General features: G+C 34.2%; 6 protein-coding genes across 6 annotated transcripts; 3 read left to right on the top strand and 3 right to left on the bottom strand.

The window, feature by feature from the left end:
* The first annotated feature begins 6,511 nt into the window (after positions 1-6,511).
* LOC124934197 (putative pentatricopeptide repeat-containing protein At4g17915) lies at positions 6,512-8,713 on the top strand. The gene is made up of 2 exons (XM_047474689.1): positions 6,512-6,905; positions 7,112-8,713. Exon 2 carries the CDS (start codon positions 7,154-7,156, stop codon positions 8,519-8,521), a length of 1,368 nt encoding a protein of 455 aa, XP_047330645.1. The 5' UTR covers positions 6,512-6,905; positions 7,112-7,153; the 3' UTR covers positions 8,522-8,713.
* Positions 8,714-10,084: 1,371 nt separating this feature from the next.
* Positions 10,085-10,668, top strand: LOC124934894 (LOB domain-containing protein 23-like). Its single transcript, XM_047475386.1, has 2 exons — positions 10,085-10,240; positions 10,390-10,668. Exons 1-2 carry the CDS (start codon positions 10,085-10,087, stop codon positions 10,666-10,668), a joined length of 435 nt encoding a protein of 144 aa, XP_047331342.1.
* Positions 10,669-10,683: 15 nt separating this feature from the next.
* LOC124936394 (protein CONSERVED ONLY IN THE GREEN LINEAGE 160, chloroplastic) lies at positions 10,684-12,763 on the bottom strand. Its single transcript, XM_047476892.1, has 9 exons — positions 12,310-12,763; positions 12,177-12,226; positions 12,009-12,090; positions 11,778-11,873; positions 11,627-11,707; positions 11,460-11,551; positions 11,284-11,376; positions 11,042-11,110; positions 10,684-10,953 (listed from the first exon to the last, which is right to left on the bottom strand). The coding sequence occupies exons 1-9, from the start codon at positions 12,649-12,651 to the stop codon at positions 10,821-10,823; spliced, it is 1,038 nt and encodes a 345-aa protein (XP_047332848.1). The 5' UTR covers positions 12,652-12,763; the 3' UTR covers positions 10,684-10,820.
* Positions 12,756-15,725, top strand: LOC124934893 (senescence-specific cysteine protease SAG39-like). Its single transcript, XM_047475385.1, has 3 exons — positions 12,756-12,761; positions 14,654-15,053; positions 15,130-15,725. Exons 1-3 carry the CDS (start codon positions 12,756-12,758, stop codon positions 15,723-15,725), a joined length of 1,002 nt encoding a protein of 333 aa, XP_047331341.1.
* Positions 15,726-16,624: 899 nt separating this feature from the next.
* Positions 16,625-17,884, bottom strand: LOC124936506 (uncharacterized protein HI_0077-like). The gene is made up of 2 exons (XM_047477010.1): positions 17,018-17,884; positions 16,625-16,919 (listed from the first exon to the last, which is right to left on the bottom strand). The coding sequence occupies exons 1-2, from the start codon at positions 17,440-17,442 to the stop codon at positions 16,880-16,882; spliced, it is 465 nt and encodes a 154-aa protein (XP_047332966.1). The 5' UTR covers positions 17,443-17,884; the 3' UTR covers positions 16,625-16,879.
* Positions 17,885-21,321: 3,437 nt separating this feature from the next.
* Positions 21,322-24,387, bottom strand: LOC124934892 (DNA ligase 1-like). Its single transcript, XM_047475384.1, has 7 exons — positions 24,166-24,387; positions 24,030-24,095; positions 23,855-23,977; positions 23,462-23,554; positions 23,152-23,373; positions 22,537-23,028; positions 21,322-21,459 (listed from the first exon to the last, which is right to left on the bottom strand). The coding sequence occupies exons 1-7, from the start codon at positions 24,385-24,387 to the stop codon at positions 21,322-21,324; spliced, it is 1,356 nt and encodes a 451-aa protein (XP_047331340.1).
* Positions 24,388-27,552: the final 3,165 nt, after the last annotated feature.

The following is a 27,552-nucleotide window of genomic DNA, read 5'->3' as shown; positions in this document are numbered from 1 at the left end:
TACTAAACAAGCCAATGAGACGGCTAAAAGAATTGAAGAAGAGGTATTGGTTGAACAATCTCCGGTGCATGAGAGTGCGCATACCTGGAGAGGTTCAATCGGTCTTGTTGGTGAAGAAAATCCTTTAACCAGACCTGATCAAAATCCGACTCATGAGGAGACGGTTAACAATATAATCATTCTAGATTCGGAGATTCTAGATTCTCAAATGGGCAATGATAGGGCCGATGAAATTTTTGATGGTGTTCTCAAAATGGTTGCGGAAGAAGCTCATGATTTATCAAACTCATTTTATGAATGGTCGAGACTAAGGACTAAAATACTATTTGAGGACATGCTCCTAGATTATTCCGAAGCTGACAAGTGGTCCACCTTAATAAACATGGAGAGAAAGGTGATTGAGCTCGCCAAGACATCATCCGTACCGGTAGCCATGTCAAGAGAAAGGTTGGTAGAAACTAATACAAAATTAAAGATACAAATGTCAACAATGGAAACCGCTCATCAAAATCATATGGTTAAGGGTGAAATAACCGGGGAAGATAAGAGCGTGATGGAAGCACTAGATCAGTTGTAGAGAGACTTCAGGCCGATATCAAGAGGATGGAAGAAGAAATCGAGAGAATTATTGCAATTTACTTTACTCCGATTGAAGAGGCTGACAGAAATGGGAAACAGCGGGAACAGACAACCTTTGAGTTCGGTCAATCATCCAGACCGGAAGGGGATCAACATGGAAAAAGTCAACCGGAATCTCCCTCCGTGTCTCTAGAAAAAGAAGACAGTGCAACGGTTTCTTCGTCCACCAAAAATGTCCAGGGCAAGGACACAACTATTGACAAGTCTTCATCGGGTAAGTCTCCTAACCGAAATAATTCTATAGAGAACAGTCCTCTAAGACAGACCGGCCCAACTCTATCTCTATCGATTCAATTTGCGCCTCCGGTACAAAATCAGGTTGTTGTTCCATTTCCGAATGAAATGAAGGCGTTTATTTAGAAAACAGTTCAGGACTCCATGGCCTTGTGACAGACATCCCTGGAAGCTAGGGCTTCATCGACCGACTCCAAAATTGAAAACGTTGAAAAGGTCGCTTCTCAAACCTTAGAAATGGTGCAAGCCATGTCGGTCCAGATCGATGAATTGGCAAGAGTCAAAGTTGTTGCCAATGAAGAGAAAATACAAAGAGATGAAGAAACGGTCAGACAGATTCAGGCCGATGAAGAAGAAAGGGCACGTCTGGCCAATGAAACCGAAATGACTGATGCAGAATTAGCCAAGAGAATTCAAAACGAAGAGGATAATCCTGAAGAGGCTGAACGAGAAAACGTTGATGCGGCTAGAAACTTTCAACAACAATAAATTTTAGAGGTGGCAAATGAAGAAATAAGATAGACACCCACCCCGATTGCCAAACAGACAAGGGCTCATGCAAAGAAAAGAAAAGGAGCACAAGTAACAACGGTTTTAGCCCGTGCTGCACAAACAAGTATTCAGATGGCTGAGAATCTAGCCGGTGGTTCAAATATTCTAACCGCTGACGAATAAGAGGAAGATGTTGCACCTCTGAATCCAAGAAAGCATCGACCTGCAGTTTCAACCACACCGATTTCAGCATCTCCAATTCAATATGTTCGCTCTAGTACCCGGTCAGAACAAGGAACTAGAGCAGACTCGGTTGAAAACTTTATGTAGAGTCGAAGAACCTCATCTTTCCAAGCTTCTGCTCGACCGATCTCAGGTCAACCGACTAGCAATTTACGAGATCCTACCGCTCCAGGAACAGGTTTCGTATACGGCTGGGCCATGGACATGATCAACCAACCGGATAAAAGTGGCCAATGAATTCTCAACCCTTAAGCTTTCCGTTTCGAATATATATATATATATATATATATATATATATATATATATATATATATATCTTATAATTATAACTTATGATAGTTTTGGAAATTTATATTATTCAGTCTTAAAATTATATATATATTATATGACCTACGACTATTTTGGGAAATTATGATATTTTGGAAAATACAAAGTCTTCGATTTCAGTTTCAACTTACTGGTTTTGATACTTTTATATAAAAATATCAAAAAGGGAGAAATTGTTAAGTATACAAAATTTTTCATACAAAATTCTTCCTCAAATAAAGTTTTAAAGTTTTCCTTAAATCAAACCGTTTTCTAAAATCGGCCAAACAAATACAAGTTCTTTAAAATCGGCCAACGGTTACAGAGTTTTGAATATTTAACTTAAATAATTAAAAAGGGAGAAATTGTTAGAGAAATTAGATAAGTTCATTAATAAGCAATTAACTATCTAAAAGAACTTAATTAAATTCAACTATATGTGCATGTATATATTTTCAACCTAGCGGGTCAAACTATTCTTCCTGAAACAGCACAAACTGAAATCCCTTATTTATATTCTCGGAAGTCCGGCTCGACTAAACCTCTGTCAAGTTATCAACCGATATGTGTCCAGTTAGAATAAATCCTAAAGGTGACATGTATTTTCACCGGACAGATTAAATCAAAACAAGATCAAAGATATGGATACATTGGCAGTTGACGTGTTGATGCAAACATATATTCCTTGGAATGTGCAAAGAAAGATCTTCAAAGGTTCAGACTGCGTCACTTGTCTTCTGAAACAAATCTGCTGATTAGACTAAATGCAGCTATCAGATGAATAGTTACCGGATTTAGTATAAATCCAGAAGCAACCTCCAAGGAGCAGGCAACCGGCAAATGTACAGCTGCCAAGTGTACAAATACACAAATGTACAAGCTACCTAACTTGAGCCGACACGACATCATAATTTGAGAAGCTTCCAATGAATGGATAATCATTTTTGACCAACCATCTTAGAGAGAGAGAAATATGACTGTTGTCATATTTTGACGATAAAAGGAAGCTAAAAGGCTGAAGAAAAGCTTCTTCTTGATTCTAATTTCGAAGTCTTGTGGTTTTTGCTACTTCTTCGCGCTTGATCTACTTCTTGCCTCTTTTCTCTAGCTCTGGATTCAAACTCTTAAGAACATACATTGAGAAATCTACAAAGCTATTGAGTGATAAAAACAAACTGTACAAGTTCTGGGTATTTACATATTTGTAAAAGTGTATTACAATACTATGTGAGTGTTGTAAAGTGAACATCGATCAGTAAATAAGACTCGATCGTGTGTTGTATTGTGTGGTTAAATATTCCTTAATGAATATTCTTCTCAATTGTTTAAGAAGAAGGGGTAACATAGGAGTTTCATCTCCGAACATCCATAAAATATGTGTCTTGTGTTCTTCATTTACTTTCGGTCACCAAACCAACCGAACCGGTTTCCCCTCATTCTAACTGATCCTTCTCTACTCTCTTCTTTAACCGATCTGTGTGTGTGTTGCTTCAAGATGAAACAAATATTTCTACACTTAAACCCGGTTCAAGAGTTTGTGACAGTCTGTGTGGTGTTTAAGACCGGTGTTAATTCCTAACCGGATTAGTGCCAACCGTTGTGTGTGTGTAAGAGGTCTCCTTTAGCCGGACCCTAGTCTACTATCGGCGATCCCGATCCTAATAGTCTACTTTTTCAGAATCAGATATCTATCGAAAACTGAGGACACCCAAAACGAACTTCCATCATCTACTTTCTCAAAATAAGAAATCGATCGAAAAAACAAGAAGACTCAAGACGAACCTTTATCGTCTACTTCATAACAAATAAATTAGGCTATCACAACATCTCTTTTCTCTAACTCAAGATCTAATAAATTATTTGTCACTCATCTAGCCTTGAATGTTGCATACTCAATCAACTTGAACCTCATACTTCTCATTGAACAAATTAGCTTGCAATCTGTTAGTTTCTTGAATCCAAAAACGCCTAGCAATCCAAGAATATTATTTCAAGATTCACTATATCTCTTTAATTATCTTCACCAATGCTTCAAATAATTATCTATAGTTTCTCCAAAACAAATTGTGAATATCCTTCCATTTGAATTGATCGGACCTCTCATCTAGCCCATTTTTCATGACTAGGAATCTCATTCAAATTCTTAATCATCTAATCTATGATCCATAATGTATAGACAATTAAGATAGAACAAAAGAAGTAACAAAATCATCACCTTCAAATTTTCGAGTCTCCCATCTAGCTCTTTTTTTTTCATGACTAAATCTCATTCAAGATTTTATTTATCTTCTCACATTAGAAAATCGTGCAATGATTTCTTCTTAATTCGTTTGAGAGTTGCTCTTAAGATGTCTCTACCTCAACTTATAAGTGTCTTTAACTAGTCTTTCTCTTTCTGGTCTTTCATTCATATTGTGTGTTAACTTGAATTGTTTCAATCCTTAATCACCCTCCAACTCAATACAATCTTGCAATTTGGCCCGAATGATTTCCCTATCAACATGTCGACAATGTTGTCATCGATAAATACCATTTTGATAACAACTTTCCATACTCGATCATGTTTTTGTCAAGTATAAAAGCACATAATCTCACCACCGTCTTCATCTTGATTAGCTCTTCCAATAAGATAAGGTCATAACCAAAAAGATACAAACTTTTTGTTCCAAACAAGTCAAATAAAACTAAAATTAGGCAGACACTTTAAGCCCTAGAAAAAACAAGCTTCGAGACCTCCAAACCTTGATCCGACCGTTAAAAATGTAGAGGAATGAGTTACCAACCCTCTCGACAAAATTTCAGTGCTATCGGACTTCGTTTGATTCTCCGATCGTCAGTTTGATGAACCTTGTGCGGCTGTAGGCGAAAATCTGCTGCTAGATTTTCTCTCTTCCTCTCTTTTAATTTTGACTTCTTCCATAACCGTTTTCCAAAGAAAAATCTCTTCAAACTTATTTCAGTCGAGAGTTTCTTCAAGTCAAAGCCTCGAGAAAGTGAAATAATGTCACTCATGTATACCAAGACAACAATCGGTTGTAATAAAAACCTCCAACTAATTTTCAACAAACATGAAGATGTTCGTTTGTTCTCCATTTCTTCTAGCCAAATCTTGCATAGAAAGAATCTAACAAACCATATATATGATTAGTGCACCCTCAACTCATACCTTATAAATTATCATTCTTGGTAGAACCCTTGAGGCATCAACACCCACTTGACAACTTCGCACCAGCACTTACTAGAGATTACCAATCAAAACATACTCACAAGGTTTGATGCAAATCAAAATTCGGCCTTTATACACACATATCAAACTACACTCTTACAAACAAACATTAAAAGCCACCCGCTTTAATTAGAAAACCCTTTACATGTTGCATCAATTGTCTTCCATAATGTGCAACATTGAATAAGCTCTCCACCTTCTTTTTCAACTCCAATTTTTAATCTCCATATTGACGAATTATCAAATCTCTTAACAGATAAATCACAAATCTCCATCTTTGAGAAATTCAAGTCAAACAAGACTCAATACAAATCCAAGATAAAAGCATACAAAGCTTTGAGAATTTGATTAAAATCAAACAAGGCTTTACTTGTGAAAATTAGAATCAAATAGGTCTTAAACCTATTTTATTAATTCAAACAAGACTTAAATAAAAAGTCTTAGTTGTTGACCGTTTCAAAGATTCTTGGCTCATCTCCATATATTATATTATATGATAATATAATATAATATCTATATATATGGAATATATATAGAGATATATATGGAATATATATGGAGATATATATATTTTTTTTCTTTTTATATTTTAATAGACCATATGCCCCAAATTAAAATAAGTCAAAAGAATATACATTATCTTCTTCATTCTGGTGTCGTTGTCGATGACTTTTCGTCACCTACACCCATTGGCGCCTTCGAGAAGAACAAAAAGACTCATTGTCTTCTTCTCTCTTCTTCTCAAGACATCGTCACCCAAAACAAAAAATATATTTTAACGACTGTTGACATCTCCTTAGCAATTGAAGTTTTCAACTCAAATCTTCACAGCGGCTAAATTTTCTAAACCAATGTCGTTTCTCCAATAACCATCTTCAACAAAAACACAAATATCCAATAACTTCTTCAATGGTGGTTAGGGTTTCCGTAATATCTTCAAAAATAGATTAGGATAAATATTCTCAAACCATGCTCTGATATCACTTGTTGAGAAAATATCTAATCTAAACACACGATAAAAGAATATATAAATATAAAGTGGTAAAGAATAATAAAGAACACAAGATATAACGAGGTTCGGCCAATAATGTCTACATCCTCGGGGAGTTGTCCATTTTATTGATTTTCCATGGAATAATAGTTTAAGTAAACTTAGGTGTCTCTATTTATATGAAATAATGTATGCAAGATTTTACAGTAATCTGAAATTTAAATAATAAATAAAAATAATGCATATTAAATATCCATTTTTATAAATAAATAAATAAATAATGAAAACAAATACAAGGTGCATTTTAGATACATGTTTTATCTTTTGTTTTCTTTTGCACAAAAATTGCAAATGAATAGAAGAAACCTTAAATTTGTTTACAACCGGCAGGGTTTTTTCTAGCAACGCCGGCGGCAGGGTTTAGGAGGAGGAAAATCAAAGGAGAACGGATTTCCTTCCTCGACCGAGAGTTGGAGGTTTGCTATCTTCTTGATTTCTACCGAAAGCTGAATCGATACCAAATTACAAAGAACGAGAGAGAAAGAAAGAGATCCGAGAACTGACTAGTTCGATTCAAGTTTGCTCTTCTTTAGACATTCAAACCTAATTTACAGTTTTTTCCATCAAATACTATCTGGGTTCGTGATTTCAGCTCTCAATGACCTTCGCATTAAGCTCCTGATCGATTTCGCGGCTGAGACAGGTGAGCTTCAATGGAGTAACCTCTGGTAGCGGCGACAACATCAATTAACTATCACTTCTCTCCAGCAATAGGTACATGATCTTCTTCCCTGTTGTGGTTGATGAAATGATTTCTATTCTGAAATGTTGATTAGCTGCATTAGAATGCTAAGAATTGCTTGAAGTTGAATGATTATTAACCTAGAAATGAAGCCCAGCTTGATTAATAACTCTACATTTCTGTATAATGTCTTTCTTTTCCCTTGTTATTTACTGAAGCCACAGTTCTTAACTTTCAGGTTTGATTTTGGATTTAGAAAGTCTGGTAGAAAGGTAAAAGAATGGTCTGGAAAATTTCAACAACCAAGTTATTAAATATAAGCATAGCTTCTTTCTGCAGGAACAACCAGTTGGAGAAAGCAGAAATTGTCATAATAGATGGTATTAGATTAGGTGTATTACCAGATGTGGTTACTTATAATACTCTAATTTCTGCGTATTGTCGTCTCGTTGGATTAGATGCTGCTTCTTCGGTTCTTTCAAGAATGAAAGAAGCTGGAATTCAATCAGACCTCATTACATATAACACGTTGATGGCTAGCGCGACCACTCATTGTTTGTTTCAGACAACTCTTGAGCTGTTCGATGAAATGCTCAAGAGAAATATCAGACCAAACGTCTGGACATACAACACCTTGATGCATTGTTATTTCAAATCTGGAAAACCAGACGAAGCCGACAGAGTATTCCAACACATAATTGATCCTTGTCCGACAACCTTTAACATCATGATTAACGGATTATGCAACAATGGCTACACAGCCAATGCTCTCAGTTTATTCAGGAATCTGCAACGTTGTGGCTTTATCCCACAGTTACCCACTTTCAACATCCTTATTAACGGCCTTTGCAAGTCAGGCAGATTAGGTTCCGCAAGAAGAATCCTAAGGGAGCTTGAGCAATCGGGTCATAAGCCAAACGCTATAACTTATACAACCGTAATGAAATGTTGTTTCAAGTCTCGAAAGTATAGGCAAGGACTCGAGGTATTTTACGAGATGAGGGATAAAGGGTATACTTTCGACTCATTTGGATACTGCACGGTTATCGGTGCTTTGGTTAGGATCGGTAGAATAAACGAGGCTAATAAGTATGCTGAAGAGATGTCGAGAAACGGGGGTAAGCTCGATTTAGTTTGTTACAACACATTGATTAATCTCTCGTTTAAGGAAGGAAAATTGGACGTCGTTGATAGATTATTAGAAGACATTGAGAAGGCCGGTTTCGCAGTTGATAAGTACACCCATGCGATAATAGTAGACGGGTTTTGCAATTCGGGTGATTTTGATACGGCTAAGAGGCATTTGAAGGATATGAGTCAGAATGGGTTAGATTGGAACATTGTGGCTTTCAATTGTTATCTAAACGCTTTGGCTAGATCGGGTCATCTTCATCGTGCAATGAGGGTTTACTATTCGATGGACATTAGGGATTCATTTACTTATTCTTCTTTGGTGCATCATCTTTGTAAGTCTAGGAGATATGTTACTGCATCTAAGTTACTTCAAGCTTGTTTAAGAAGCCGTGGGAAAATTCTTAAGTCTGCTCAAAGAGCGGTTCTAAGTGGACTTCGATATTCGGGATTTTCGAATGAAGCGAGAAAAGTTCACAAGGCAATTCAAACAGCAAAAATTTTGCAGCATAAGTGAAAAGTTATTGTATTTGTATATTATAGATATTGTCTCATTTGATCATACATATTTATTCATGTTAGTGGAAGTTTTGAGACTGCCTTTTATAGCTCTATGGCATCCTTTTAGAAGGGTTCCATGGTTTATTGAATTATTTTGGGTCTAAATTATTTTGTTGTTCTAAAGCATACAAATTTATATGTTTTTGTTGTATTCATTGCTCTATTAGAATATTTACATGTAGTGCTGTTAATGTGTTAGATTGTTGGGTAATTTTTTTTGTTTGGCGAGGGCATATTTCTTATCTAAACAAGATAAATATACAAAGTGATGCTCATTATAAATATGATACATGACCGACAAAATTCCTAAATAAATGTTTATGTGAATTTTTTTTTTACTTGAATCTCTTATTAGGTTAGCTAAATTTCAAAATTATAACAAATCAAATAAAGTTTTTTTTTATACTGCAAGTTGTTTTATGTCATAAATAAATTCGATCACATTTTAATGACATATGAATGTACCAAGAAAACAAATATTTCAAAGGAGGCTGTAATTTCAATTTCAATTGCCTTTCCACAATTAAGAATTATATAGACAAAAGATTCACTTCTTAACTAATGCATTTAAAATTTTGAATTAACTTTCAATTTTAAACTAGACTAACTAGAATTCTATATTTAATTTCTAAGTTAGTTAAATTTGTATGATTTTACAAGTTTATAAATTATTTAAATTTTATATTTTATACAATTTTTTATATTAATAAAATAGATTTATTTTTAAATTCAAAAAACACATTAGAATTAATTTTATAACTATTATTTATTTAATTAATTTATAAAAACTTAATGAATTGAATATTTAAGTAAATGTTGAAAAAAACTAAATAGAGCGGTATACAATAGTATATAATTCTTAGACTTATTCCAAGATAGAAAACGGTTTAATAAAAAAATGTCTAACTACTAAAATGTTGCATTACACAATGAGGTAGAGATGATTCAAGATTAGCTTAGTGATTTTTTTAAAGCTAGTTAGAGTGTATTGGCTAACCTTTCCTATGCACATTAATTATTTTTTGAAAAAGTTTGTATAACAACTCAATGTAGTGTTGTAACATTTAGGTTAAAAGGTGTGTGGTCAATAGTACCTTTGAACAAATATTTAACTTGTCCATTATAAATAATATTTGCAGTCTATTAATTTTGATATGTTATGGAATGCTAAGTTGTTTATCCAAATTAACATTTATTATCATTTTAATTTTAAAATGAGAAATAATGTTAACTATATTATTTTTGTTATATAAGTTATATTTCAAAATTTAACATTAGATAATAATAATAATAATAATAATAATAATAAGTTAATAACTAAGGTTTGTGTTATTATTCAAACTCCTTCAATGGAATATAAAAATCAATTCCATATATTACAATCTCTAATTTCTCAAATATCCATTCCATTTTAGCCCCCACATACACCCACAAAACTAGCGTTATGTTTAAATTAAATCCCCACAAAATCTCAAAAGCAATTGACAAAGATCTTCTTGACAAAAAAAAACCCAAAAAGATGTTGAAATCCACTAGATGTGCATCTTGCAAATCTTTGAGGAAAAGATGCTCTAAAGATTGCATCTTTGCTCCATATTTCCCTGGAAATAATCCAAAAAGATTTGATTGTGCTCATAAGATCTATGGAGCAAACAATATTTCCAGAGCCTTGCAGGTAAATATCAAATAATGACGATATTTGGCTAAATTCAGAAGAAACTGTGTTTTTAAATTTTATATGTACTTTACCACTGAGTTATGAGTCTCTATTATTATATATGTTTAGAATAAAGTGTCTTCTACATTTCATGTAATTCTTTACAGGATCTTCCCATTCATGCAAGAGCAATGGCTGCAGACTGCATGGTTCTTGAAGCAAGTTGGAGAATAACTGACCCTGTTTATGGATGCATTGGGCTCATAACCCAATTGCAAGATCAATTCATTAAGACCCAGAATGAGCTAACCCAAATTCAAGCCCTCTTAGCACTTCACTGGGCCCAGATTCATGAAAATGTACTAATTCCATTTGAAAATAATACTCAAGTGGTTGAACTAGAACCATCTTGGGTAAATTGTAATGGGTTTGTAGTAGATCAATAATGAAATCATCACACAGAAATGGAAAGTTGGGTAATTTTTGTATAACAACTATATTAATACAAAAAATAACAGAGAACTATCTTGTAATAATTGATGATAGTGTTATTATAGCAGTTACCAACATGTTCAACACAAATGATTGGATTACCCTATTAGGTCTTGTTCTCAACTATTGTGATTGCTTCTTCAATAGCTTGTATAAATGTGGAGATCTTGTAAGTAAAGAAGCCAATCAGCATTGGTATCAATTCTAAATGCATTAATCCATAATTTGGAACCGCTATCCTGAGTACAGTAATAAAACATGAAATTTCCTGAATGAGTGAAAAAAAATTAGAAGTTTAAATAAAGTTTTATCGTGAGAGGATTTTACCCATTCCATCGGTTGTAGAGCATGACCAACGCAACAGGAACCAGTAACCTCGGTTGTCCTATTGCTCCCCTGCAATAAATAAAAGGTAATGTAGAAGAAATTCAACAGATCATAATCCATTTGGAAAAACTTTTTAGATCTTTATCTGAATCTGGATCCAAATGAAAACTTCTTTTTGTTGGGTAAATATGATTTTAGACAAATCGACTTAAGGAGCCAATTTGTTTTTGTTTGGTACTTACTTGATAACACCCCTAGCTCCATCTGCCATTGAATCTATACTGGTGCTAAGCATGCGAATATACACGAAAGAACCGATCAAGCCAGCCCCATAGCTGCATATGCAAGTTTACGACTTCATATGACACCATAAACATGAATAAAATCTACACACAAAGAAAAACAAAATCATATTTACCTAGCAGTAATTTCAGGAGAATATGAAACATAGGCTGACAGTAAACCGACACCACCAACACCCATTGTGAGTAACTGTAGTTTGTTCTTCAACTGAAAAAAAACACCAAAAAAAAAATCAACAAATATAAGTAGACAAAGATAGAAAAGAAACCCATCGAAAGGAACCTTAGAGTATTGCTCTCGTGATTCAGCAGCTAAGATTACTGGATCGCCACGAGGCTTGCTTCCTTCTCGGAGAATCACATCCTACACGAAAAAGAGTTGATTAAACCAAATTTATTAACAAAATTTTCAATATCATTTGTATAGTACATACACTTCCTCCAGTGGCAGCCTTAGTGGCTCTGTCCCATTTCTCTTGCTCGCGTCTTGTTGGCGCTAGCTTCCATTTCGGTGACACAGGTCTACGCCTCTGAAAAAAATATGAAGATAGTTTTGAATCGGTATCTGGATTACAGTGAATCTGACTTATGACTTCATTTGAAAACATATTGACTTTGATTATACAAGTGATCTGAAACATTTAAATTCCAAATTATGTTCTTACTTGGACTGATTCTATTACAGGTTGCTGTTGTAGTGCAGATTTAGATGGTGAAGCCAACTGCTTGCTCAAATCAATATCCATGCTTTTTTTATGAACACAATACATGAATGGTAAAGAACTAAAGATGATAAATACAAAAGGTAAGCAAGATTAAAAAAATTTGTAAACCTGTCAAGACTCATAACTCTGTTCAAACTAAGAAACCCAGAAATCTCTTCCTGTTAAAGACCCAATCAAATGAACAAACAATCAATCAAATCAAGTGACCAATTTCATAATACTAATTACAGGACAAATAAACCTTAGGGGGAGATTCAATGTCTTCATTTGGATCCTGAATCAATCGCTTCATTCGATCCATGAAATCTCGGTTCCAGATATAATCAGTGGAAGTAAGAGGGTCATCTTTCTCACCTCCCCAATACTTCCGAAGTTTGGTTGAAGTGGGTGGTCCACCATAGTCCCCAGGAGCTACACCAGTTGACCATTTCTGCGGTTTCTTATTTGGAAGTATGATTTTAGTGGGTAAGGTAGGCGATTGCGGCGGAATTGACGAAGGAGAAGGATTCGCCGTTGAATCCTGAGAGATGGATGATGAAGAAGTGGCGGAAATGCGGTAGGCGTTGAGAATTGTTACCGCCATTGTTGATTGTTCTGTGTTAATTGGGTTTTTGGAAATTGATGAAAGAAAACCTTCTTCAGTCTTATCTTTGGATAATTGAATAATCGAAAAATGGAATCTTGATGATGGTGGTAATGTGTGAGTTGATTTTCAGCCGTTCGTTTTACAGTTTCTGATATTTATAGATATTTTTTTTTCATTCTTTCAATAAATATCTAGATTATTCATTTAGAAATTTTATTAAGTTTTCATCTTTATATTTGAAGTGAAGAATTAAAGATGAATGTGAATTTGACTAAGTTAATGATAGTCAACCCAAAAAAAAATTGAATATAATAATGTTTTGAAATGTAATTCCTAATCACCTTAAAAATAAACCCAAATTAAAAATAGAACCTTTAAAAATAAACACAAATTAAAAATAGAACCTTTATTTATTTATTTTTGTGAATAAATGAAAACTAAGTTGTAAATTCCAATTTTTTTTTAAAATGTAAGTATTAGGTTCCAACCTGAATTAGTTAAAGCTTTTTTTTATAAAAACTAATCAATTATTATTTAAACTCAAATTTGAGTTAATTTTACTCACTCAAAATTTTGAATTATGAATTATCACAATTTTATATATTTTAGAAAATAATTTATAAAAATGTTCTATACGTATTATTTTAAAATTGATCTTTTATTTTTATAACTACTAATTTTAATTTACAGATATAGTTTGGGGACTAAAAAATGTTGTGATTTGAAAAAAAAAAAAATAGATTTAACATTTATTTTTCGAAACTAAATAACGTTTTGAATGGTTTATCAATTTAAACTAGGGTCGGTCCTGGGTAAATTCGGCAAACCCTCGGGCTAGGGCAGCACACTCCCAGGACAGTCCATTTGTTAAAATCATTAAGTTATTTAGTTAAAAAAATATTTAATTCTAAATATAAAATGTTGTAACTTAGTGATTCAAGATAAAAGAAATTAAAACTTTTATATGTTTATGAGTTCAAATCTCACAAAAACAATTAGTTTTTATCAATTTTTTTTTGAACTAGACATAGGATAAGAAAAATATATCGACCTTTTTTCTACCAGGGTTGAGGCAATCCAAAACTTTGGACCGACTCTGATTTAAACTCTGATTTAAACGTATTTGTGTTTTATATAGAGATTTTTTTATTTATTAAATATACTCATTTTAAATTGTCAAGATGTTGTATAGTTTGAAAAATAAAATATATATATACCTACAATTATTTTAAAAATGTTCAAATATATTAAAAATGAAAAAAAAAATCATTTATATGAAAGAAAAAAAATGGTACTCTATATGTTATTGAGCGCATAAGTAATTCAGAAGAACGATTAACTCCTCCAAAATACTTTACTGGCTTTCCAGAACGAATCTCATAAAGTGTTATAAGAATAACATTATGAATGATATAAATCGGACGACTACACTTATTGAATGTTCGACGATTTCTCTCTAACTATATATTTTCATTTTCATTTTAAAGAGTTCTAATGTGATTGAATTAGTGATATCGGATTTCTTATAAGCTATTATCACTTGAGTTATCTTAGTGAATATATATTTTTTATAAATTTATAAATTGTTTAAGAAAAAAACAATATATTAAAAATATATTAAAGTAAAAAGAGATGTTGTGACTTGTGAGACAAAAACCTCAAATGAATATAAATTTTAATACACAATTTAAAATTTAAATCTCATCGGTGATCACCTAATGAGAAATTCAGTTTAAAGATAATTCAGTTTTTTCAAATTAGAGTGTTCCTATTCTTATGTGAATATTTGAAAACAAAATAGGGGCAATAGAAAGCTAAAGGGAAATAGAACATTTCAAAAGGCACGGTATGAAGCAATACTTTTCATACTAATAAGACCAAATTAGGATACAATTAACTCCATATCTCTACCCGTTTTATTTATGCCTATAAAAACACCACAATATAGTTTAGAAAGCAAGATCACCCAGCCCCTCTAGTTAACAACATTTTAATTAAGATGGATTCCAAAAACATGAGAATGACTTTGCTCTTAGTTTTCGCAGCCCTACTTTCTCAAGTTGACACCTCTATGCTCGATAGACACGAGCAATGGATGGTGCAACATAGTCGTTTCTACAAAGATGATGCCGAGAAGTACACTCGGTTCATCGTATTCAAAGAGAACTTGGAGCGGATTGAATTGTTTAACAAAGCCGGAAACGCTCCATACAAGCTCGGAGTGAACCAGTTTGCCGACCTAACGAATGAAGAGTTCAAGCTAATGAATAGGTTTAAGAGCCATGTTTGTTCCTCATCAACCGATTCCTTTCGATATGGGAACGTTTCTACAGTGCCCGCTACCATTGACTGGAGGAAGAAAGGTGCAGTTACGGCAGTCAAGGACCAAGGTCAATGCGGTGAGTTAGCTTTTAAGTTTGCTTTAGTAGGATTTAATTATATAAAAGAAAAACGCACTCATTGATCAATTGATAGGGTGTTGCTGGGCATTTTCTGCTGTGGCTTCCATGGAAGGAATCACACAGCTAACAACCGGAAAGCTGATCTCCCTGTCTGAGCAAGAGCTAGTTGATTGCGACGTAAACGGGGTGGATCAAGGCTGCAATGGCGGTCTTATGGACGATGCTTTCAAGTTCATAAAAAGCAACGGAGGCCTCACAACCGAATCCAACTACCCATACGCTGGAACTGATGACAAATGCAGCAAAAATAAAGCAGCCAACCACGCAGCTAAGATAACTGGATTTGAAGACGTGCCCACGAACAGCGAGAGTGCGTTGCTCAAAGCGGTGGCCAATCACCCTGTTTCGGTAGCCATTGATGCAGGAGGGTTTGGTTTTCAGTTCTACTCGGGAGGTGTCTTCACGGGGGCGTGTGGAACCTCTCTAGACCACGGTGTAACGGCTGTGGGCTATGGCACATCAGATGATGGGACCAAATATTGGCTTGTGAAGAACTCGTGGGGGGCCTCTTGGGGCGAGGAAGGATACATCAGAATGGAGCGTGGTATTAGTGCCAAGGAAGGACTGTGCGGCATAGCTATGCAGGCTTCATACCCAACTGCTGCATAAGCTAGCTCAGAAATGCCATCAAATTGTGTAAAAATGTATTTAAGTGCTATCTGTTATCTCATGTATATAATTGCAGCAAGCAATTGTCATTTGAACCATCACTAGTTGTTTATGTACCTGTAAATGGATTGTAAATGACACATATTTGCTCTACATGCCCAACTTTCCATAACCCATTTTTTCTTTTCAAGCATAAATATCATATGTAGTTGAAAACTGATATTCTAGTAAGTGTTTCACCAATTGGGCATTACCAGGACAGCAATCCTAGGAAGTTAAGATGAGTCAAACCTAATTTGGTGATGAGACAATTATCATGACAACAAGATTGCTTAAAATCCACAAGCCAATAAGGTGTTGCTTAGTGCATTATTCCATTCTCGAGAGGCATGCTTCAAACCATATCGGTTGTGTTTCAATTTGTAAACTCATTTGATATCAAATTGAGAATCAAGGATCTTACACCATGGACTCCAAACTAGCAGAATCTTTCGCTGGCATTCCAAGGATCTCATCGAGTTTCAGGTTCGCCTAACTCGAGGTTCTAAGCACTTTGGGGTCGTCGAGTTCAAACTCGAGTTCTCCAGTTCCATGGAAATTTTGCATGCTAACCTTCCATATACCTCAGTAAGCTGCTGCTGCTGCTTACTACTCTCATCTTCTTCCTTGGGAGGTAAACTTTCGTACCTACAAGAAAGCAATGGCCCCAGTACCTTTAATCTCTACATCATTAACATTATTATTATAATTATTATCTCACCAATCTCTCGGGATTCCAGCTTCTTCGCGTGCTGAATAATTAAAAGGCCCTTTAATCTCTACATTGTACTAAGAAACATGCTTCACTAAGTTGTAGTAGTGATAAGCAATAGTAATTAACACAATATTATCAACTCGCCTTTAAAAGTGGAGCAGGGCACAACACCCATCTTTTTGCAAACCGAAACAAACCAATACACTCTAACTGCCACATGGACAACTTCTTCTTCCGCAATCCTCCCCACTATTTTTGACGTCCTATTATCTCCACACCCAACCAACCTCTGCACAAGTTGGGGTCCAGCATCGAGTTCTCGAGCCTCCTGTAACAGTTAATCTGTCTTGTAGTAATTTCGAAAGCAGGAGCAGAAAAAACATCATTTTTTAACCGCATTCTAATCAGCCAAGCGAGAATCATCAACTACTTCTCTATTTCTGCATTTTTTTTTATGTATAAACAGCTAACAAGTATAAGGAAAGCAATAGATTTGAAATTAAAATCCACTAGACAATTTAAAGAAAAAAACACATGCCTTATGGACAATGTTCTTCTTGTTCTTATGAAGGCAACCATCTTTGAGTCAGAACTGCAAATAAGAGTTACCTGCACAAGAGGAATTACAGCCAAACGTGCAGCGACAACATTTGCAGATTTCTCACATTCCCTCCAGAGTAGATTATGGGCTGGCATGTCTCCATAACTGCACACATAAGAAACAAAAAATGATACAACATAACCATCCAAACATGCAATTAAGTGTTGCCCTCTTCGCCTAAAGCCAAGCTCAGCCAATCTCTGTGAACACCAAACAAAATGGCGACTTTCGTCGTCAGCAACATGAGCGAAATCATCAAAGAAACCATCTCCAAGAAGCTCAACATAAGGTGAAAACCGAACAACTGTGTCCCAAGCTAAGTCAATAGCATTCAGCTCGACATGAGCAAGATTATGGAGCATGTAAGCATTAAGGGGCAGTCCCGAACTCTTTGGGGGTGGAATTGCCTTTGGGGACACCTAAATGTTTTTCACAAATAAAAGAAATAGATCCTAAGAGACCTGAACTCTTTCGACCCTGATCCTAAGAAATAATAATCAATTAACTAACCAACTCAGGTTTAGTAGGGCGAGAAGGTCTATTGGGTGCTTCAGAAACTCCAACTGGAAGCTTTTCCCCTTTCCATCTCGAGAATGCCAAGTGAGAGAACTTTGATTTGGTTAAAGGGTCTGAGGTGCAGAGAATAATAGCACCCAATTCCGCCAATGAAGAAGCGGACAAAATCGGACCATCGTCAACTTCAACGGAAGATGGCATCGACGGCTTAGACGGTTCCGGGCCTGAGGATCCCCATAAGCGGTTTCGATTGAGGGAACTATGTCTCCAATGATTGAAAGATGAAGTGGGTAGTTTGGGAAATTTGATGAAATGGCCCTAATTCTTAAAATGTCCCCGCCTAATAAACTTTGAAAAAAAGGCTTTTTCGTTTCGTAAAATGTCCGTATTACTCCTTGCACCCTTATTTTACTACTTATTAACGCGAAATACCACTCTCGCGTTTTCATCTAGAATGCGTGAGTTCATAAACGCGTTTTAGATTAAACGCGTGAGTGACAATTCGCGTTAATAAAAATGACGTGAAATGTCACTCGCGCGTTTCATCTAAAACGTGTTTATGAACTCACGCGTTTTAGATGAAAACGCGAGAGTGATATTTCACGTCTTTCATCGTATATATACTTTATTTTTCCATAATTTTAAAAAAGCCCCATTCACGACTCTCGACTCTCTCTCCGACTCTACTCTCAAACCTTACTCCCCTGAAGACCACGACCACGACCACGAGCAACAACTGACGACGACGACTAAGACCACGACCTCTCCGTTTGAAGACCCACTACTCTTCGTTCTCAAAATGGGTATGTTTATTTTATGTTATTTAGTGATTATGAACCCTAGGTTGGTTATAGTATAGTATAGCTAGGCTGTATTCTTAGTTAGTGATTCGATAACTCTTAAATGAATGTGAATTAATACTATGTTATATGAACAAAGACAGATGTGACTCACGCGTATTGTTTCTAACTCACGCGAAATACTCAATGAGGAGGAGTTTGCTGGTATGTTTTAGGGAAATACAATGTGCCAAGAATTGCCCACAAGTTTGTTTCAATGGACTTATTGAATAGGGGCTCCTATCCCATTAGATCCATTGCAGCAAACTTTTGGGAAAGTTGCTACATTGGATTTCCATGAAACTCTACTAGAAAACTCCATCTCGGTTATGGTTCACGCCATCTTAAAAAAAAACAACCGAAGTAAGTAAAAATCGCGAGTGAGGCAACAACTAAACATTACAATACGCATAATTCTTGTAATGTTGTTGAACTGTTTCAATTGCAGCTCAAGTAATTCTTTTACTTTGATGTAGAGTGGAAAATTACGGATGATGTTACTCATTTTGCTCCAAAGTCAAACACATGTTTGGATGTTCCCCTAAATTGTACTTAAGCCCAATTAGTTGATCTAATCTATTCTGCTACTAATATTGACAAATCTAGATATGATTCGTTGCTTCAAACCAAGTATAATACTCCGGGCATGAATGACAAATTTTCTTATATAACTATTATAAAAAAGATGTGGATGTGGAGTTCTTTTTACATGAAGCAGTTTCAGTCCACAACCGCACTCTATTGTGTGTATCTTTAGTAGAGAATTCACTATCTAGAAATCCAACAAACCCAACTCAAGAAAGTGTAGTGGTTCTAGAAATTGATTATCCTCACGTATTCCCAAAGTAGCGAGAGATTGTCTTTGAAACTCAAAATGAGATTGAAGATGAACCATGTTTGCGTCTGAATAAGGGGGATGATGATTGGTTTCCTATTACCCAACCTAGTAGTGCTGCTTGGTTCCTGTTACTCAACCAAGCAGTGTTTGTGTTGCTAGTACCAATCCAAGCAGTGCTTGGGTTCCTAGGATTGGGCTCCAACCAAGCTGTAGTGATTGGGTTGCTAGTAATATACCAAACATTGAAAATTCGATACCTGGGGTATTAAATTGCGAAATTGAAGTCAGTTCGTTGTTTGAGAATAAAAAAGAACTTCAATTGAGGTTACATAAATATGCGATGGCTAATCATTTTGAATTCAAAGTGGCGAAGTCAAAAAAAGGTATTTGGGTGGTGAAATGTTTGGATCAGAATTGCAAGTGGAGATTGCGTGCTGTGAAAGAAAAATCCTCGGAAATGTTTGAGATTTGGAAATTTGTAAAAGATCATACATGTTCAATTGTGACAAGGCGAGAGAATAAAAGGCAAGCGCCATCATGGGTTATTGGGAAATGGATGAAGAATAAGTACATGGACCATCACCATGATCACATGCCTAAGAAAATAATGGAAGACATGCATAGAAGTTATAGAATAAAGATGAGTTATAATAAGGCTTAGAGGTCCAGGGTAAAGGCCTTAATGTCGGTGCGAGGAACTGTAGAGGATTCCTATGGTAAATTATCATCATACCTCTACATGTTGGAGATGAATAATTTGGGTACCATAACAGATATCCAGACGGATGAGCACAACCATTTCAGATATATGTTCATGTCCTAGGCCTCTCAATTAGGGGTTTTAGAACCGATTGTCGTCCTGTATTGTGTGTCGATGCTAGTTTCTTAAGCATAAGGTTGAAGGTCAACTATTGGTGGCTATAGCATTGGATGCAAATGCACAACTATATCATGTTGCTTTTGGCGTCGTTAATTCAGAGAATAATCATATTTCATGTAACAACTAAGAGTGGCAATTGGATCAGTCCAGGATCTCGTCTTCGTATCTGATAGACACCCAAGTATTGCCAATGCATTGTGCCTAATTTTTCTAGAAGCATATCACGGTGCATGCACATACCACATCAAGATGAATATAATGACCAAATTTAAAAATGATCACTGCCACGCAGAATTTGAATTGGCTTCTCGTGCATACATCGTCCCAATATTTAATCAGTTTTTTGATAAGATCAGGATTAATGACCCTCGTATACCTGTCTATTTAACAGATATTGGGATGGAGATGGAGTCGTGCCTTTTCTCCTTGTAAACGATACAATCAAATGACAAGTAATCACGTCGAGAACTTTAATAGTTAGAGTAGGAAAGCTAGAAAGTATCCCATATCAACCTTATCTGACTATCTAAGATTCACAATACAACAATGGTGTCATAATAGAAGAGAAAAAGCGGATAATAACAAATAACGTTTATCTCAATATTATGAAAAGTTTTTACGTGAGGAAGCTGAGAAGGCCAGAATGTATAACGTTAATCCACTTAACTGATTCGAGTTTTATGTACATGATGGTGAATTTCATTTTAAAGTTAACTTACACGAAATAACTTGTAGTTGTAGGGTATTTGATGTATCTGATCTTTCTTGTACTCATGCCCTAGCTGCTGCCCGTACAAAAAAATTGGATCCCTATCACTTATGCTCAAGGTAACAATTGCTCAAATGTTTAATTGTTATCTTTAATCTACCTATCTAACCAATTGCTCACATGTTTAATCGTTATTTTTCAGGTATTACTTAACTGAAATGTGGTTGAATGCATATGCGAAGACATGTTATCTTATTGGTGATAAAGAAGAATGAGATATTTCGGAAATTATCAAACAATGCGTCTGCCTAAAACCACCTATTAAGGTGAAAAAAGGGAGGCCAACAACAAATCGTAGGTCATCCCAAGGTGAGACTCGTAAGGTCCGAAGACGATGCAGCTCATGTGGTGGTCAATGTCATAACAGGGCAACATGCAAATCAGTGATGTCTACACTATCTACTGTAAGAGCATAATCTCAGCAACAACATCAACCATCATCTCAGCAACAACATCAACCATCATTTCAGCAGCATGTTGAATAATTCTATTTTCATGTGTGGCATTTGATGATATTAATGTTGTATGAATAATTCCCTAAGATAATGTTGTTTTGTATGAAACATAATGTTCTAAGTTTACTTCAACTGTGGCTCTTAGTTTGGCTCATAATGTTATTATTGCATATTATTACATTGTTATTTATTTCAGCATGTTGAACAAATAGTGATTCAACATATTGTCCACCCATGTTGAGTTATGTTGTAGTATGGTGTATCATAACTCACGCATATTACAACATAACTCACATATATTGTAATATGCGTGAGTTATATATGGTGTATCATTACTCACGTATATTGTTATATGCGTGAGTTATGTTAAAATATTCATGAATCATAACTCACGCATATTACAAGATAACTCATGCATATTGTAATATGCGTGAATATTGATACACCTTTATACAACATAACTCACTCATACTACAAGATAACTCACGCATATTGTAATATGCGTGAGTTATGTTGTAATATGCCTGAGTTATGATTCACGAATATTTTTCACAAACCTTGATATCCTTGATATCTCTTATTAATGTGAATTGTTTCAACATATTACAATAATATTACAACAATATAGTGGATTGTTTCAACATATTACAACAATATAGTTAATTGTTTTAACATATTACAACAATAATGTGAATTGTTTTAACATATTACAACAATAATGTGAATTGTTTCAACATATTACAACTATTATCACATAGCTCTAAAATATTACAAGAATAACACTTCATGGCTCTAAAATATGGTGGAACAACCTGACTGCCCACTTTTCTCTATAAAATTTTATCTTATCTGATATACAATTTTCTAGACCAAATTTAGCAATTAGGTACTCTATATACATTAATACAAAAACGCCATAGTCCCCAATTATTTTTGCTTTTGGTACTTTTGGATGTGGGATTCTACGAAATGTTAAAGTCTCCATTGTCATGTTAGGATACCTGGAAATTTCAACTAGAGACATTGCTTTATAAAGGAAGAGAAACAACATTTGACACATGGGTATCATGAATTCTGCAAAATTGTCGTCATTGAAAATTGACTAATCGCAATTATAAATGTCAATTCTCCATTCTTTCATTTGCAGAACACACAGTACCCAATGCTTCATGTAGAGGTTGAGGGGGAAGGAAATGTCTTCAAAAATGATCCACGTGAGCATATGTATTTCTTTCTTACCCCAGTAGTACTCATAAAATGATACATCAAAATCCTTCATGTACGTCTTAGGGTAGGTGATTGCTCTTTTTCTTAGTAGAGCACATCCGACATTGATCTCCACATCAGTTAGCCACCTAGTTTTCCTCAGCATCGTATCGAAGAATTTAAAGCCTATAGTGCCAGTACAGAGCTCCACCTGTTTACATTTACTTTTTTTCCGCAACTCTGTCATCAACTCTTTTTGTAGTTTCGGATCAGATTTCTCCATAGGATCGACAGTGATTGGATCTTTGACCCTCATAATTTTCCAACTAGGATCGGTGTAGGGACTAAGTAGTACTTTCGACCTCAACCTCTTTCTCTTAAATTGGACATGGGTTGCATCGTCCAATTCCACCACATCCTCCTCCACCTCTTGCTTGTGCTTCTTCTACACCACCACATCCACCTTCTTATTCTGCACCTTTTCTTCCTTCTTGTCCACAAATACATCATCCTCCACCTTCTTCTGTACCACCTTCTTCTTCTGCACCACCTTCTTCTTCTACACCACCTTCTTCTTCTCAATCTTCTCCATAAGCACATCCTCCTCCACCTTCTTCTTTTTCATATTGTCTTCATTCTTCCCAATCTTCTCCACAAACATATCCTCCTCCACCCTTTTCACATTCTGCATGTCTTCCTTCTTCTCTAAATTCTGTACAAACACATCATCCTTCTTCTCATTGACCATATTGTCTTTATCATTCACATCCTCCACCTTGTCATTCACATCCTTGAATTAAAAAAAATATTGAGATTAGACCAAATGCTTAAATTAGACCAAATGCTCGAATTAGACCAATTGCTCGAATTAGACATACCTCAATATTCTCATTCTTCAGCATATCATCCTCCACCACATCCTCATTCTTCTTCTCCTCCACAAGACCATCATTGTCTTTTTCATTCTTCTTCTACACAAGCCCATATTAAAAAAAGACAAAATGCTCAAATTAGACAAAATGCTCGAATTAGACCAAATGCTCAAATTACACCAAATGCTCGAATTAGACATATCTCAATATTCTCATTCTTCACCACATTATCCTCAACCACATCCTTATTATTCTTCTCATTCACAAGCCCATCATTGTCTTTTTAATTTTTCTTCTCCACAAGCCCATCCTAAAAAAAAGACAAAATGCTCAAATTAGACCAAATGCTCGAATTAGACCAAATGCTCGAATTAAACTAAATGCTCGAATTAGATATACCTCAATATTCTCATTTTTTAGCACATCATCCTCCACCACATCCTCATTCTTCTTCTCCTCCACAAGCCCATCATTGTCTTTGTCATTCAGATTATCCACCACATTATAAAAAAAGACAAAATGCTTGAATTAGACCAAATGTTTGAATTAGACAAAATGCTCGAATTAGACATACATCATTCTTCTGCCTGTCTTCCTTCTGTACCAGCACATCCTCATTCTTCTTCTCCACAAGCCCATCCTAAAAAAAGACAAAATGCTTGAATTAGACCAAATGAACGAATTACACCAAATGCTTGAATTAGACATACCTCAATATTATCATTCACCATATCCTTAATCAACACATTCACCTCCAAATCTTCCTCATTCATCTCCTCCAAATCTTCCTCATTCACCTTCTCCAAATCTTCCCCATTCACCTCCAAATATTCTTCATTCATCTCCTCCAAATATTCCTCATCCTTGTCTTCCTCACTCACCTTCTTTTTCTCCACAAGCACATTCACATATTCCTCATTCAATCTTCTCATTCTCTATTCCTCCCCTAGTGTGGATGATAATATGCCAAACTATTCTTGTAGTTGGTTTAACATCTTTTTTATGAGATTTATTTCAGTTCTCATTTCAGTTTTTAGTTCATTTAGCTCCTTCATCAGTTGATCCAATCTACATATATCTTGGGGAGTTGTTACTATTGAAGTCATTTGAGGGCCATCATCATCATGGGGATCTATTGATGTTGTATTCATTTGAGAGGAATCATCATCTTTTCTACTCGTGGTGCTCTCGACAGAATAAGAGCTTTTGGGGGTAGGGATGCGGGTTCTTCTACTCGTGGAATGTTTGGTAGGAACAAAATGAGAGGTGTTGTGGTGAGTAATTTGTCTTTTTTTTTTCTAATATCAGGTTTAGAAGGAACTACATCTTCAATATCTCAAAATTTCCTCTCTCTGAAATCAAGTTCAAATAAGCAATCATAAAAATTACCTCCCATATCTTCAAAGTCTTCCCCAGCATATAAGATTTCTCGTCTATAGACAATTCCATCTTCTTGACAATCTTGCTTTGCAAGGCAGTGTGAAGATCAGAGACGGTGCTCTTCCTGCTGGATTTGTACTGTATTATCCTTGGGCAAACAAGCTCATGTGCTTGAAGCATCGTATTCCTTGCAAGTTTGGGGGAAAACGTTTTGATAACCTCATAGGTTCACACTTTTAAGGCTAGTGCGAACCCATATACAATATAAGAAATATCGACATTCTTGTCTTTGTTCTTCTTCCCCATGGATTTCTTCTTCTCCAGATATACTGGTAGTGTTTCAGTCCCTATTCAAACCCTTTAAGGTTGCTCTAAAGGACAACTTTCCCCATGGAAATTGGAGGAAAGTTTCGATGTCCTAGACCATGCTGAGGAGTTTGATATTTATTATCCTCTTTGGGTCAAGGGAGAAGAGATATTGGAAACCAGGTATACCAACCCCAATATCCATGCATCTTTCTTATCAAAGCAGAACACAAATTTTGAGTGAAGGTCTTCTATTATAACAATCATATTAATTTTAAAATATTTGACAACCAAAGGTGGACATTCTTCTATTATAACAATCATATTCATTTGAACGATGATGAAAGTTGATCTATGATGTTAAACGAAGTTGGAATGGAAAGTCGAGAGTTATAAATACGAAGTTGGAAGTTGGAGAGTCGTGAATGGAAAGTGAGAGTGTCGAGAGTCGTGAAAGGAAAGAGTTTTTTTAAATGAGGGGTCCAACTATGTATATATACGATGAAAGACGCGAAATACCACTCTCGCGTTTTCATCTAAAACGTGTGAGTTCATAAACGCATTTTAGATGAAACGCACGAGTGACATTTCAGGTCTTTCCATTAACGCGAAATATCACTCACGCATTTCATCTAAAACAAGTGAATTCAAAAACGCATTTTAGAAGAAAGTGCAAGAATAGTATTTCACGTTAATGAACGATAAAATGGGTGCGCGAGGGGCAATACAGACATTTCGCACACATTTCGCACTGTGTTTATCAGGCGGGGTCCATTTTTTGGATTTAAACCCTTTATCAGACCATCCCATCAAATTTCCCGTGGAGAAAAGAAGTAAAAGATTTGAATCTGAAAAGGAAAGTGGGTGAAGGCTTGCATAGGTGAAGTTGGTCATGGTTCAATCGATGACAAAAATAAAATAAAAAAATTGAGAAGATATTTGGGAATTTAACTTTTATAAATTTAAAATAAAATGTTTAATAATAACTTCTCCACAATCTTTTGACTTGTTAATTTTTTATCATAATTTAATTAATTTTTTTTTAATTATATATATATATATTATCTTCTAAATAATTTTTATAAAATAATAAATTATATAATATTGAGAGTAAAAAATAATTTTCGTTATCATTAATTTTATATAAATATTTTATTCTCTTATTATATTTATATATAAATAAAAGTTTAACATATTAAATCAGAATATTATATAAATATAAATTAAAAATAATATATATATATATATATATATATATATATATATATATTCAACCTTTTTTTTTATATAAACTAACTCTAAATCGTTATTCTAAATAAATATATTAGTTAATTTAAGTTAATATTTTTTTAATTTAATAAAATAAAATAAAAATATTATAATGTAATTTTAAAAAAGTATATTGTAACCACTAAAAATATATAAACACATCTACCATCAAAATTATATTTGTGTTAATATATTACAGAACATTCAAATTATGAAAGTAATGACAATAAATTATAGTCAACCCATAAAAAATGATCATTCATGTTTAATACAATCATACATTTTTTTTAGAAAATTAATTTAAAATTTAGTTCAAGTAATAAGAAGATTGTCTAATAGATTAAATATTTTATGTTTAATTAACACTAAAACACATTAAATTGAAAAGTGTAAAATGATAATTTTCTAAAAATAAAATTTTAAAATAATTTAAGATAGAAGTGAGTATTCATAGCTCTTGAAAAAACACAAAATATTTATGAAAAAAATTTATAATTGGAGAATTAAAAATCAATTTGTTCTTACTATTAATCAAATCTTTTAAAAGTTAATTAATAGCTAATAGTTTTAGTTGATGAGAAGTGTTATGAAGAAAGTTGAATTGAAAGAAGGGAGAAGGGAGAAGGAAGAATTGAAATTGAAGAAATGAAATAATGAAATGTTTGGGTGAATATTGACTTATAAAGAAAGAAAAGTTGAAATGGATAAGATTTTGAATAAGTAGAATAGAGTAGAGGAGAAAATGAGAACTGAGCTGAGCAGAGCAGGGTAAAATTGGAAAGAATATTTAAACATTAAGTTTTTTTTCCTAATTTGATCAAACCAGAATTATTTAAAAAAAATAAAAATAAAACACCAATAACTTTTTTCAACAAACAAGCGCTCTCTATATATAAAGAAAAAGAGAAAAAATTATTAAAAAATTTATATAATTTATTGAGAAAAATTAAAATAATAAATTTGATTATTTTTATTATATATAATGTTATATCATTATTAATATTAATATTATATATATATATATTTTTTTTCTTAATTTTTTTTCTATCTTTTATCATATAATATAATTTAATATATATATTATATTATATTATATTATATTATATATATATATATTATATTATATTATATTATATGATAAA

The sequence above is a fragment of the Impatiens glandulifera genome, chromosome 4 (genome assembly GCF_907164915.1).
Source record: "Impatiens glandulifera chromosome 4, dImpGla2.1, whole genome shotgun sequence".
In the NCBI taxonomy this organism is placed as follows: Eukaryota; Viridiplantae; Streptophyta; class Magnoliopsida; order Ericales; family Balsaminaceae; genus Impatiens; species Impatiens glandulifera.
This window is presented reverse-complemented; position numbering and strand designations above follow the sequence as displayed.

Bases quoted from the DNA above. Each gene is read 5' to 3' on its own strand.
- LOC124936394 (XM_047476892.1), bottom strand. From the start codon at position 12,651: ATGGCGGTAACAATTCTCAACGCCTACCGCATTTCCGCCACTTCTTCA. The intron at 12,227-12,309 runs GTTTATTTGTCC...GGTCTTTAACAG, and splicing joins ACATTGAATCTCCCCCTAAG to GAAGAGATTTCTGGGTTTCT. The intron at 11,708-11,777 runs GTATGTACTATA...TTTTTCGTGTAG, and splicing joins AGGCTGCCACTGGAGGAAGT to GATGTGATTCTCCGAGAAGG.
- LOC124934893 (XM_047475385.1), top strand. The intron at 15,054-15,129 runs GTGAGTTAGCTT...ATCAATTGATAG, and splicing joins CAAGGACCAAGGTCAATGCG to GGTGTTGCTGGGCATTTTCT.
- LOC124934894 (XM_047475386.1), top strand. From the start codon at position 10,085: ATGTTGAAATCCACTAGATGTGCATCTTGCAAATCTTTGAGGAAAAGA. The intron at 10,241-10,389 runs GTAAATATCAAA...AATTCTTTACAG, and splicing joins ATATTTCCAGAGCCTTGCAG to GATCTTCCCATTCATGCAAG.
- LOC124934892 (XM_047475384.1), bottom strand. From the start codon at position 24,387: ATGAGAAGATTGAATGAGGAATATGTGAATGTGCTTGTGGAGAAAAAG. The intron at 23,374-23,461 runs GTATGTCTAATT...TTTTAATTCAAG, and splicing joins TGAAGAATGAGAATATTGAG to GATGTGAATGACAAGGTGGA. The intron at 21,460-22,536 runs GTACTGTGTGTT...ACATTATCTTAG, and splicing joins ACCTCTACATGAAGCATTGG to GGAATTATTCATACAACATT.
- LOC124936506 (XM_047477010.1), bottom strand. From the start codon at position 17,442: ATGCTCCATAATCTTGCTCATGTCGAGCTGAATGCTATTGACTTAGCT. The intron at 16,920-17,017 runs GCATGTGTTTTT...AAAAAAATGCAG, and splicing joins AGAAGAACATTGTCCATAAG to AAATAGAGAAGTAGTTGATG.
- LOC124934197 (XM_047474689.1), top strand. From the start codon at position 7,154: ATGGTCTGGAAAATTTCAACAACCAAGTTATTAAATATAAGCATAGCT.